This window comes from Pavona decussata, unplaced genomic scaffold (assembly GCF_977016875.1).
Source record: "Pavona decussata unplaced genomic scaffold, jaPavDecu1.1 SCAFFOLD_32, whole genome shotgun sequence".
Lineage (NCBI taxonomy): Eukaryota > Metazoa > Cnidaria > Anthozoa > Scleractinia > Agariciidae > Pavona > Pavona decussata.
The window spans coordinates 824,816-837,845 of NW_028145455.1; the positions used below are offsets into that span (position 1 = coordinate 824,816).

General features: G+C 39.8%; 2 protein-coding genes across 2 annotated transcripts in view; one reads left to right on the forward strand and one right to left on the reverse strand.

Annotated features, from left to right (window-relative positions):
- LOC146484509 (uncharacterized) overlaps positions 1-13,030 on the forward strand; it is a 278,821-nt gene that overhangs the window by 97,420 nt on the left and 168,371 nt on the right. The window lies entirely within an intron of this gene.
- Positions 1-13,030, reverse strand: part of LOC146484518 (uncharacterized) — a 115,980-nt gene that overhangs the window by 29,048 nt on the left and 73,902 nt on the right. The window contains exons 72-85 of the mRNA XM_085104485.1: positions 12,297-12,854; positions 11,055-11,377; positions 10,316-10,547; positions 9,112-9,515; positions 8,487-8,628; positions 7,934-8,199; positions 7,313-7,601; positions 6,216-6,521; positions 5,269-5,517; positions 4,156-4,716; positions 3,299-3,850; positions 1,898-2,434; positions 991-1,545; positions 347-666 (exon numbers count right to left, since the gene is read on the reverse strand). Of these exons, the coding sequence (XP_084960611.1) occupies positions 347-666; positions 991-1,545; positions 1,898-2,434; positions 3,299-3,850; positions 4,156-4,716; positions 5,269-5,517; positions 6,216-6,521; positions 7,313-7,601; positions 7,934-8,199; positions 8,487-8,628; positions 9,112-9,515; positions 10,316-10,547; positions 11,055-11,377; positions 12,297-12,854 (5,294 nt within the window). The remainder of the gene's footprint in view (positions 1-346; positions 667-990; positions 1,546-1,897; positions 2,435-3,298; positions 3,851-4,155; positions 4,717-5,268; positions 5,518-6,215; positions 6,522-7,312; positions 7,602-7,933; positions 8,200-8,486; positions 8,629-9,111; positions 9,516-10,315; positions 10,548-11,054; positions 11,378-12,296; positions 12,855-13,030) is intronic.

Below are 13,030 nucleotides of genomic sequence, written 5' to 3' on the forward strand. Positions count from 1 at the left end.
TTCATTCATTCATTCATTCATTCATTCATTCATTCATTCATTCATTCATTCATTCATTCATTCATTCATTCATTCATTCATTCATTCATTCATTCATTCATTCATTCATTCATCCGTTCCTTTATTAAACATAACAGAAGGAAATAGAAAATTCTGTGGTCGTTCAGCATGTCAAAATGACCAAGAAATTCTTCAATTCATGCTGTCCGTACAATAACAAATTAAAAAACAGACTGATGTGTCCTTACGAAGAGTATAGAGGCAAACGCTTGGCATCTGACGCCGTTATCAATAAGAAAACTTGGGTAATTATGGCGCGCTAGAAAATCGACAGAATAGCACGTACCTTTTGTGCATCTTTCCTTGCAGCATCACTTTCAAACAGACTCTTGGCCAAAACAAGAGCCTTGTCCAAAGCGGGCTCGTCGTTATTAGGAGGGATAGAGCCAACATACATCTGTAACCTTCTTGGGTCACTGTACTTATCTCTGAAGTGGACCTTTATGGAGGCATCCTTGCCAAAGACAATAAGCCCGTATCTGACGTTCTCACTGAAAAATCGCTCCATTACTTCCTTTACAACATCCTGGATCAATCCAAAGTTGTTGTCAGTTGGTAATGCACTGATAGCAAAGACGAGGTCCAACTTTGGCACTTTGGGAGTTTCTTAAAGTTAAATAGATGAATAGATTGACGGCGTTATAAGTGCGATTTGCAAATTACGTGTGTAAACTACTGTTGTTTTTTGGCTGAAATGTTTCTGAGAGTTTACTGCGACTATGAAGCATTTGTTGAGCGTTACCTAGGAAACACATGCGATGTGAGCAACAAACAGTGTCTGTTTAATAATTGCTTATGTATTTGCATGGCACTACAGTTCAAAAGTTGAATAAGGACTTCGATTCTATTATAAAAACACCTCTTTGACCGCTCAGGTATGGAACGCAATTTAGACCACGTGACGCAGAATTACAAAAAAACTGACATTACCTTTTAGAACTTTATTCATGACAGCTTTAGCGAGATCTGTTGGATCGACATCTTTTGGGACATCAACTAGCACATCTTTATACGGTGAAATCTCCTCTATTTCCTGAGGATCAATTTCATCACCAATGGCGACAGGAATAACCTTTACATCATCAATGTCCAGTTCTTGAGCCTCCTTCTCTATGGTCTTTTTGTCTCCTGTAGGCGACTTGTCAGCGATCACAACTAGTACCTTCTTAGCATCGCTGCGAGAACTCAATTGGAATATTTGTTTGGCCTCTTGCAGCGCCTTCTCCATAGCCGGTGGTCCTTGCTCAAGCTGTATGCTATCGATTGTAGTCAACCAATTCTCCAATGCAGAGAAGTTAGCCTGGAAGCTAAGCACTAACTTCGCGTCGGAACCATAAGTGATTACTGCATAATGTAGGTTACCTACACCGTATTTCTTTATTACAGATTTAACAGTATCTTTGATTTTCTGGAACGTTTCGTCAGCACTGAGCGCTGTTGCGCTAATAGCGAAACCCAGGTCGATCTTCTCTGTAATAACTGAATCTGAGGAAGAAGAAAACAAGTGACATATCATGATACTATTATCTGACTTGGTGACATTAACGGACGCCTCAGGCAACCGATATCGACCCACTGTTGTTGTAATCTAATTCACTTAACCCATGAACAAATGAATGTCACTCTGAGTGGTCTCCAAATAAGAGACTTGTGTGATTGTTGTCTTTTTAACGTCTCGACCTAAGTCACGTCAAGGTACAGCTACTGCTGATGTCTAATCAAAGTTAGTTACTGGTTTATTTAACGATTGTAATTTCTGGGTGTTGAGAATTAAGGGTCTGACTTTCCACAATGCAGATCAGGAATCTGCCAACTGAGTCTTAAGTGGCCTCCCTACCATTAAGCACTGTGTCCACCAACTGTTTCACAACCTCCTCCACACTGCTCTTTTCTTCTGGTTTGATAACTTCCGGTGAAACAGGATCAAAGTCATCACCAAGCGCTATGGCAATAACTCGCACACCATCATCCTTCAACTTCTTAGCGGCGAACTGGACATCATCTTCAGTGCTGTCTGACGTTTTGTCCGTGATAACAACTAGAACCTGACTTGCGTTTGGTCGAGTGTCTTCTGCCAGAGCAAAAAGGTAGCGTGCTTCTTCGAGAGCTTTGTGCAGGTCTGCATCCCCAAGACTCTTCTTCACGTTGTTGATCAGTTTTCCAAGTTCCTCTTCAGAGTCGAATACATTGTCGAATCTAATCTTCACATCAGGAGTTTCGCCGAACGTTATGAGGCTGTACCTTACACGGAACAAGCCAAACTTATCAACAGTTCCCTTAACGATGTCTTTCATTTTCTCAAAGTTCTTGTCTTGCTCCACAGCTGTGTTGCTGATGACAAAAGCGAGATCCATTTCTGGTACGAAAATTGTTTCTAAAGCGAGGTCAAGAAAAAAAATACAGTACATTAACAGAATTTAGATTAAAGACATAACATTAAAGTATTAAGGCGTTTGCTGTTCCTCCGAGCTCCAACCACCCTGGAGGTCAGAGAGTGGTGGGCGCTCACAGGGTTGCTATGGTTACCTTCACTGGGTCTGGTCCCTTTGGGAACCAGTTCTCAGACTCATCAATTTTCGATCAGTTCAAATAAGGTAACGACGTTGGTGCAATGTGGATGCACGCTTGACTAACACTCTGTTCTACCTTTCGTCCATACAACTGTTTTGCAATGTGAACGATAAAATGGTCATTACATAATATAAAGCTCTGTGTAATATATTTTATTGTGAAATCTGGTCAAAAATAGCGTTGTTAATGTATGACCTATGGACACACATTAACAAGGAACGTCGGTCAAGAATACCAACTATTAATAAATAAAAGGAAAAATGGATAAAACACTGAAACAAGTAAGAGAACAGAGAAGTAACATATCAAACACGAGGAAGAGTGTTTCATCAGATATCCAAACACTGAGAAGTAGGTTGAAATAACGAGGCGTAGCCGAGTTTTTTTAAACGACTTCGAGGTGTTTGGATATCTGATGAAACACATTTTCGAGTGTTTGATATGGCTTCTCAAATGATTAATAATTCTTGGAGAAATTCAAGGCTAAAGTTGGCAAAATCTTATGGTGATTAGGATCACATATCCAAACCACGGTCACGGTAGTGATTTTCTTTGTTTTCTCTTGATGAATTATTAATGAGTTTGAGAGGTAGTAAGCAAGGATTGTGCTGGCAAAGTCTGACGAGCGTGAAACCAATAAACAATGAAACCAAAATTCTTATGTTACCCTCTAAAACTTCCGCCATGATGTCCCTAGCTAGTTCCTTGGATGTTGCATTAGATGGTCTCTTGATAACATATTTACTCCGAGTAGTTATTATCTCTAGTTCGGTGTCATCGACTTCCTCTCCCAAACCAACTGGTATTACTTTGACTTTGGCCATTTCTAGAAGGGAAGCCTTTTCCCGGAGCTCGCCTTCAGCACTATCAGATTTCTTGTCTGTTATAACGACGAGAACCCTTCTCACTCCGGGTCGTGCATAACGTTCAAATGTTTCCTTCGCCTTTTGCAGTGTTGTATCCAATGCTGAGCCAGATGCGATGGGCATTGACCCTATGAACGTTTTCAATAGTTCATCGCTTGCAAATTCGTCATTGAACGTGATCTTTACAGATGGAGAGGAACCAAAGATGATGAGGCTGTAGTGAATTCTCTCCTTGCCATAGGCATCTACTACCTCACCAATGACATCTTTCATCTTTTGGAAGTTAGCTTCTGACCGGGCAGCATTGGCGCTGATGGCAAAGGCAAGATCGACTTCCGGGATGATGGGCAAATCTGCATTAAAATAGAACGAAACGTTAAACAAAGTGTTTCATCTGTCTTCGTAATTTGAAATGAAATGTACACAACTCACTTGAAAAGAACCACACATTGTCAGCTACCGTAAGAACGAATGGAGTTATTGTCTTTCGCAAAATACGTACGGTGACTGTTCGACGTTTGAGAAGATGGCAACAGACCGATACACCATGAGGTTTCTTAGAAGACGGTAAGTGAAAATAGAGGATGTGCGAGCACTTAAATGGGTGCGCGAATGAATAAGCGAGTGTTTTCGAAGCTTATAATTCTGAACTCCTCACCTTTCAACACAGTTTCCATAACTACATCTCCTAGCTTTTCTGGGTCTTCGTATTCATCGGCTTTTATAAGGTTTCCTTTGTTTGGTACAATCTTGATCAGTTCATTAGGATCAGACTCAGTTCCTACAGCTACGGAAATCACTTTGATTGTTTTATCTTCAAGCGGTTTTGCAGCCTTTTTAAGCATCTCCAGAGCATTCCCAGATTTGCTACCCACAAACACGACCAGAAATTTCTTAGCTCTGGGTCTTGGCGGTGCGTTTTCAAACAATTCCTCTGCTCTTTTAATGGCCTTTACGACGTCTGGACGGCCACGTGGTCTAGGAATGCTCAGAACATATTCCATGAGCTTGTCTAAACTGTCAAACTGTTCTCCAAACTCTCTTACAGAGCTTGGTTCAGTTCCAAATGGAAGAATGGAATAGCGGATTTGATCATAGTCTTTATGCTTTTCGATGATGCTCTTCACCGCTTCTTGCATTTTCTTAAACGTTTTTTCCCCATCTAAGTCAAAGGTGCTCATGGCAAAGCATATGTCCATTTCTGGAATACCTGGAGTTTCTAAAAGAAAATAAAAAAAAAAACATAGTCACCATGAACAAAGCTGACAATAATGTCCAGCAAGAAAATTGACGAAAGAGAAAGGGTTTTTATTTCTTAGTGTTGTTTTATTGTTGAAAATGTTCTTATATTGCCTCCAATCATCAGATAAAGACATCCGTTATATCATTTTACAGACACGCATCGTGAAAAGTGATCGTTTCTCCAAGACACAAGTCACGGAGAGGTTTTTGGAGTATTTTGCAGTAAAGGACATTCGTCCAGCGCTTTAACAGTCACTGAAAAACCTCTTCAGATAGGACGGTCGCCCAACCAGTTTTGAGTCTTCAAGCAGAGCCGAAGCTAGTATGAGGCAAGACGAGGTGCTTTCCTGGTCAAAGATATGGTGTATAAGAAGAGATATGTAGAAGAGGGAAACAAAATTCGGGATCACCATTGACTTGGTACTAGTATCACAAAAAGGCGACCATTTTACACTTGACCAACACTGATTTTTTGAACAAATATCCATGAAGAATCATCATCATCATCATCACAACATGGGGTACTTACTTGCTTTCATTATGATCTCATCTGCAATTTTCTCTGGGTCATCATCCTTGTCAGCTTTGATAACATCGTCATCATCAACGGTAGCGTTTGTAAGTTCTGCGACGTCAGCTTCACTGCCCAGTGCTACAGGGATGACGCGGATGTTGTTGTTTTCCAAGAGTACAGCGGCCTTTCGAACATCGTCTTCAGTGTTGTCTGATTTCTTATCAATGACGACAACCAGCACCTTCTTGGCATCTGGACGAAGATCTAATTTTTTATGAATGAAAAAAAAAAAGGAAAAAAAAGAAAGGAAGATGCATACATACAATTTACCTGTATGTGGAAAAATCCAACAGTAAGTTAATCATGCCCATGTCTAAACATCTATTTGAAAAATATTTTCATAATTGAGCAAATCCATTGCTTTTACTTCTGGGTGAAGCAATAAGAATGACTCTTTTGAAGCATAACGGAAGACTAGGAAATTTCTATTTAATTCTCCGTGGCATGACCCCTGAAACATAAAGTACTTTCTGTGTTCTCTTATTTATAACCAATCTATTCTTTCTTTAAAAGGGACTTTTTTTCTTCTTCTTCTTCTTAAGTCAAATTTTAGCTTCTGTTCTGCTGTCGTCTCGACTTTCGAGTCAATCATACCATTAAACATTAGTGATAGTGATACACATGCTAAAATATGTAGAATCACTAATGTTGTCCCTATAGAGTGTTTTCATTCACGTGATTACCGGCCATATTGGTTTACTGAAACAAAAGAAAGTATTTTCATAAAAATAGTGTTCAATTCCCAGAGGTTTAGTTTGGGACACCAACATGGCCGCCATTTCTTTGTTTTGGGACACCAACATGGCCGCTCTGACGTCATGTGAAAACACTCCATTCGTGGCGTTCTCACACCATACGTGTACCACTAGTATTCCGTGACACGTCTTGTTATCACCACCAACCTTGAGCTTCATCAAAGATCCCCTTTGCTCCTTCCATGGCCTTTTCCAGTGATGCACCGCTCGATTGCATTCCGCTATTTTCAATTGCACTCTTCAGCCTGTTGACTTCATCAGAGATGAAATTAAACTTGAAATGAACATAAGGTTCCTGGCCGAATGTTAGCAGGCTGTACTTGAGCTTTTTGATGCCATATTTTTCAATAATGCTGTACATAACCGTTTTTATGTAGGCCATGTTCGCGTCTGATTCAGTTGCAGTGGTGCTGATGGCAAACAGCAAGTCCATTTCAGGTATGGAAATCCTCTCTGTGATAACAAGAAAAATGACAAAATACTAAACATTTGTTGATTGCAATGTTGTTTCAGAAAAAAATTGGTTGTACAAACGATTATGGAACCTGGAAGCAGTTGCTTCTACCACCCTAAGCTACTCTGTGTGCAATTAGAGCATTCCATGCACCAATCCACTTACCCAGGCCTTATACTGATCTACGTATAGTATAGATGTAATGCACTTAAGAACCTTATCTAACAAAGTAACAAAATAAACATTCGTCTAACGAATAAACAATTGTCATCTAGCGAGAAGGGGACCTTTGGGCTATTCACATGCAATGCCTAGAGGGGTAGCTCAATGCGTGACTGCCATGGATATTACAAACCCATCTAGTTGTAAGAAAGATGGAATTGAACCCCAGGACCTCTTTAACTAGTGAAGAACCCTAACCACTGGGTCACATTCCCCTTTTCTGTAAGTAAGAAAGATTGATTGTTCATTGTGTCACGTTGTCTGCTCTCGATCTATATAAGGCGTCTAACGAGCGGTGATTACTGTTGAGCAGAAACAAAATTCTGTGGCATTCAAGAAATGATAACCTATATACTAAGAAGATAAGTGCAACATTCATGTCAATGGATGATTTTCAGATTAATGTTACAAATGCCTCCGTGAGCCCATAATTTCAAATTCAATTAACTCCCACAAAACGCGCTAACTTTGAACTCAAAGTTTATGTAATGTCCATACTTACACTCACAGTGTACGCCTTCCGAAAAGACAAAAATGGCAAATTATTAAAGATAAATTAACAACAAACCTTTAAAAACTTGATTCATAATCTTGACTTTGATGTCAGTGGTATCATTGCTTGTGTCAGCGGTCACCAAATTGCTTTCGACATCCGGGAGTTGTTTTAGTTCCGTTTTGTCAGCTTCTTCACCGAGAGCTACAGGAATAACTATGACGTCATTTTCTTGTAGTGGCTTCACTGCCTCCTTTATTTCACTGTCAGTGCTGTCAGACTTCTTGTCCGAAATAACTATCAATACTTTTTTAGCATCCGGTCTTCCTTCTCTTGAGAACATGTCCCATGACGACTTGACAGCCTTAAGGGAAGACACATAACAATAAACCTGACATACAGCTTCCGAGTAAGATCTCTAGTCAGACAATATAGAACACAAGGAGAGAGAAAGTAAAAGAAGGAATGCGAGCACGAAACATTTTTTAACTTCAAATCTGCCTTTACTTTTGTCTTTTTCCGAGAACTTGAGTCTCTTTCAAATGCAGTGTCGCAGCGCTGAAACCCGACGAAGAGTCATTCAAATTCTTGAAAATATTGCTGCACTGTCATTATCTAACCTCTAGACCACGAATATGGAGAACACAAACAAGTCAGTATCAACATCAGTATATATTTGACATGAAATTCACATACCTCTGCCAAGTCAGCACTGTCTGTGTCCCGAGGGAATGCATTGATTACGGCCATGAGTTGATTATCAGTGTCGTATTTGTCACTCAAGTGCACAGCCGTTCGAGGTGGTTTTCCGAAGAGTATAACACCGTAATGAAGGCGTTCACGGCCATATTCATCGATGATTGACTGGACAACATCTTTAGCCTTCTGAAAGTTTTCCTCTCCTCGTGTTGCAATGGAACTGATTGCTACGATCATGTCGACTTTCTCGACTGGCGGATGATCTGTTATTAAAGATTCGTGTAGGTCAAACACATTATACACATTATAATACAAGAGCGGTTTTTTCATTGCCTATCATAAGTTAATGTATTGTTATCGCTTTGGCCAATCGCATGAAACGCATTAGCAATCAAATGAACAAATCAGAATTCAAAGCAAATACAACTTAACGTTACATTTCTATTAAGGGTGAAAGTGACCTTTACCCAATCATAGAGTTTAGCAGAGAAAAACAAAAGCATGCGCAAACCTTTCAAAAACCAATCTTGATGGAAAAAAAAAGTTTTACCTTTAGCAATAGTTTTCATGATCTTCTTTCCCAAAGCTTTCGAATCCTCACTCTTTGGAGACTCAATCATATTCTTTCGGTTTGTAGTGACCTTTTCTAATTCGTTAGGATTCGCGTCTGTGCCAATAATCACTGGAATAACCTGGAAAGAATAACAAAATATAACCTTTTAAATGGAGAACACTCGGATAGTATGGAAGAGTTTTCTGTGGTGATCATACTGCTTTTTGAGACATTTGCGAGCTCTTATTTTGAAAGACATCGCAGAGATCAACTGTCATGGAGTAGGTATACAGGTGCAATACAATTCAGTAGAAAGTTTACCATCAATTAAATACACAACAAGTTTCTGTCGATTGTTTTTAGGAGAAGATAAAGCCCTGGCCATTTACCAACCCTGTCCATACAAAAACGTGGGAACTGAAGTGTATTTTTTCTTCATAGCTACATTCCAACAAGCAATTATTAAAAATATACAGTAGATTTCGGCATGCATGTTGGAGTAACAACATTTTACGTTCTTTGTTCTTGTTATAACAATGATTTTCTAAGAACTAAACGTTTATTCCTTTCGTGTCCAAAATAAAATTGAGGAGTTATAAAAACCCGAAACACAGAAACCTACCTTAATTTGATCCTCCTCTAGGGATTCTGCTCCTTGAGTAATCTCATCCGGTGTATTACTAGATTTGGCATCCATAACAACAACCAAGAACTTCTTTGCCTCTGTTCTTTCTGGGGCCTTGTCGAACACGGCTTTTACTTTCTCCAAAGCCTCTGTAAGATTTGGAACTCCAGAGGCACGAGACATTCGGTCGATTTGTTCTCTCAGTTCGTCCACTGCCCTTATGTCCTGGAAACTGATATCTTCAAACGCGGATGAGCCAAATCTAACAACAGCATACCTGATCCTATCTGCACCGTAATATGTAATGATAAAATCAATGGCATCTTTGATTTTCTTGAAATTCTCTGCAGATCCAGCGGCGTTGGAACTGATGGCGAAGGCCAGGTCAATCATGGGAGTTGCTACAGAACACAAAACAGCAGGTGAGAAAGGCATTGTGAACCATCAAACAAGTACAACAGTGTTTTATTACACAGACAACATCAATCGTGCTCTTTGATATGCTCTTACCCCAAAAATATTACTTTAGTCACATCCCACTCAGAAAAGTTACACAGGTAAATCATATTCAGCCTTTATGAAATCTTGCTCTTACGAACAACCCGTTATTATGAAGAGGAATTATGGTCCAAGCGCAAAGGAATTTCTGGAAACAGTTCCCGCTGTTACACCAAATGGTAGCTCCAAGGGTGTCAGTCGCAACCGCACTTGTATGTAAATGAGCTAACATACTTATAGTTGAAATATGTCTTTTGATAAATGGATAAAATTTTGTCAAACTTAAGCATTCCTCGAACCCTTTAGAAAATTTTCTTAGGTGATTACCCAGCGGCCAGAGGTTATTATAGGATTTCAACGCACTGTTACTTCGCATAGTCACATTTCTCTTGACAGCAGCTAACAGTGTGGACAGTCTCTGGATGAAAAATTATGTTCTCTATATGATTTACACATATATCCAACATTTTTCAACATTTTTCAGAAAGAAAAACTTTAGGAAACTCTAGGGAGGAGGAGGATTTGAGAACTCATATGGGAAGCTACTCGCCGTTGGACCTAAGCCAGTTATCCAGATCATTTTTATGTGCCTTTGTGATGTTAGCCATAACCATACTAAGGTATCTGACAACGTTTGTTTTACTTTACAGTCAAATTACCCAAATTTTGAATTACATATAAACCGACTATTTCTTTTACTCACCCTTTCGTATTTTGTCCATAATAGTTTCAGCAATCTTGCTTGTTTTGTTAGACGTGTCAGCTGGGATCAAATTTTTGTCGTGTGGTGTTATCGACTGTAGTTCATCCTCATCAGACTCGCGGCCGAACGCGATTGGAATCACCTCCACGGTATCCTCCCACAATGGCTTGGCCAAGCTCTTGACATCCTCCTCATCACTGGTTGACTTCTTGTCCATAATCACCACAAGTACCTTTTCAGTAGTAATAACAATGATAAAAAAACTAAACTTCATGCCAGGCCGCCCTCTTACAAGCTAGAACTGAGATTTCAAAATTTAACGGCTTAGCCTGGAGGCGGAAAGCGCACGTTAAGACGACTGTTCATCCGACAATGGAAGGACCAAGTCTTGTGCTTAAATACGCCAAGAAAAGAATGAACTGGGTATATGAGCTACGATTTGGTTAAGTTCGGATTTTCTGGAGTTCGAGTCTGGTAAAGGGAGACATGTTCAAATATAATTATTCTAATTATTATCATTATTACCCTAACTATTGATTTTAGTTTTTAGTTTAAGCATGATTTGGATGGTTTATTATGTTCCGATATAGCTAGTACTTGCTAGCGTATAGAAAAGAAACCGAAACACAACTCTGCTCGACTCGAACGTTTAAACCTTTTAAACGCTGCATTTACACCCTAAATGCCCTGTAACGTTTAACCATTTCTATCAATTTGGTTTTATGACTATGTACTTTACCTTTCTCGTATCATCCCTTTCATACTCTTGAAACAATTCCGCAGCTTTTTGAAGAGCTTTGTCCAAAGCCGCACCATCTGTCGCTCTGCCCTGAGAGTCAAGGAAGCCTTTAAACTGACTATCAGTGTCAAACACATCGGAAAATCGCAGCTTCACAGAAGGCACTTCTCCAAACACGATCAAACTGTAATGGATCCTTTCTTTGCCATATTCATCGACCATCGTCTTGATAATGTCTTTCATCTTTTGGAACTTCTCATTGGCGTTGGTTGATAGTGCGCTGACAGCGAAGATTAAGTTAACCATTGGAACAGCAGGGAGGTCTATGACAAAAAAGTACCCATCATTTTAATCCCCAGTTCTTCAATACCTCACATATCTCAAATTACATAACTGCCTTACACTGATCTCAGTCAAAACTAGCCTTAGTGACTTAAATGCTAAATTATACTAAACTGCAAAGTCAAATGATGCCGAAGCATTATTTATGTGAAAACAAAATGGTAATGAAACATAATTTCAGTTAAGCATAACTAGGTTTCAAGTTTCAAGTTTCAAGCTTATTCAAAAATCAAAAAAATTAGCAAAAAAGAGAAACTGGCCCGCAGGTAGCGAGAGCTAATCTAGGAGGGTCAGGTTTGCGTCACATAACACCCAAGAAATGATTCCATATTACCAAAGCTTCCAGAAGGGGCACAAAATAGGTTTGACGGGATGTGACATACTAGGAATTTTGAGGGAGGGAAGCAGATTGCTTATGTTAATGGTGGCGGGAGACGTTATGCGGTATTCTTCAAGAGAAATGGGGGACATTACTGAAATCGTAGTTAGGAAGTCGAACGAGAAAAACAAATCCTTCACTTCGCTTAATGCCAATTGGTGGATAATGACAATATTGAACTACAGTGACTTTTAAGCATGCCAAGGCGGATCAGGATAAGCATTCTGGTTGACGCCTGATAGTGTTATTGGACCCGAAATCACTTCTTGCTATGGCGCGTTAAGGACGAGTGTGACAAATATTGAAGGAAGGAAGCGGAATTGTTGAAGTCTACAACTTCTGCAATTCACTGGCAGGGGTTTCGAATCGCTTTGAGCTGTCCATAAACTTCATTACAACAAAAAGCCTTTGTCGTTTTTTTGTATTCACTTGTGGATGTTTCTGTTTTCTGCCTACACCGAATGCTATTCAGATAACAAATTAAACCGGCGTGTTCTTATTGTGGCAAATGAAATACTTACTCTTTATTGCCTTTCGCATAATTTCCTCTCCAAGTCTCTCCGGATCCTCGTCTATTCCAATAATGGCCATAAATTTCTTATTAGTTGTGATCTTCTCCAATTCAGAGAGACTAGCTTGTGAACCAATGGCAACTGGCACCACTTTGATGTTATTATCCTCTAGTGGCTTGGCAGCGTCCTTTACTTCACTAGCGCCACTAGCTGACTTCTTGTCCACAATCACAACAAGAACTTTTTTGGCTCCAGGGCGAGAAGGAGCTTGTTTGAACATCGTCTTTGCCTCTTGAAGAGCAGCGTCTAGGTTGGGCTCGCCAGATGGTTGACTGACTCTCGCTAAAGCCTTTCTCAGTGCTTCAGGACCAGGAAGGTCTGAGGTGAAGTTTACTTCCCTGTTGACGGTGTCTCCGAATGTGAGAAGAGCGTAACGAATATTGCTAGTTTCATAGCGTTCTGCGATGCTACTCAGTGATTCTTTTATTAACTTAAAAATTTTCGTTGCATCCTGCGAGGATGCACTAATGGCAAAGCCCAGATCCAACAGCGGAATTGACGCAGTTTCTAAAAAGAAAAAATGAAACAACCAGTTTAGCAAAGTAATTGTAAGTTTTTTTGCTGTCATAAGTGACATGGGAACTGCTTGAAAAAGACCTATCAAGCAATAGCTTCACGAATATCACAATCTGTTCCAATCCAGCCAAGATGGCAGAAGCCTTAAGTGGACGGATTACCTGCTC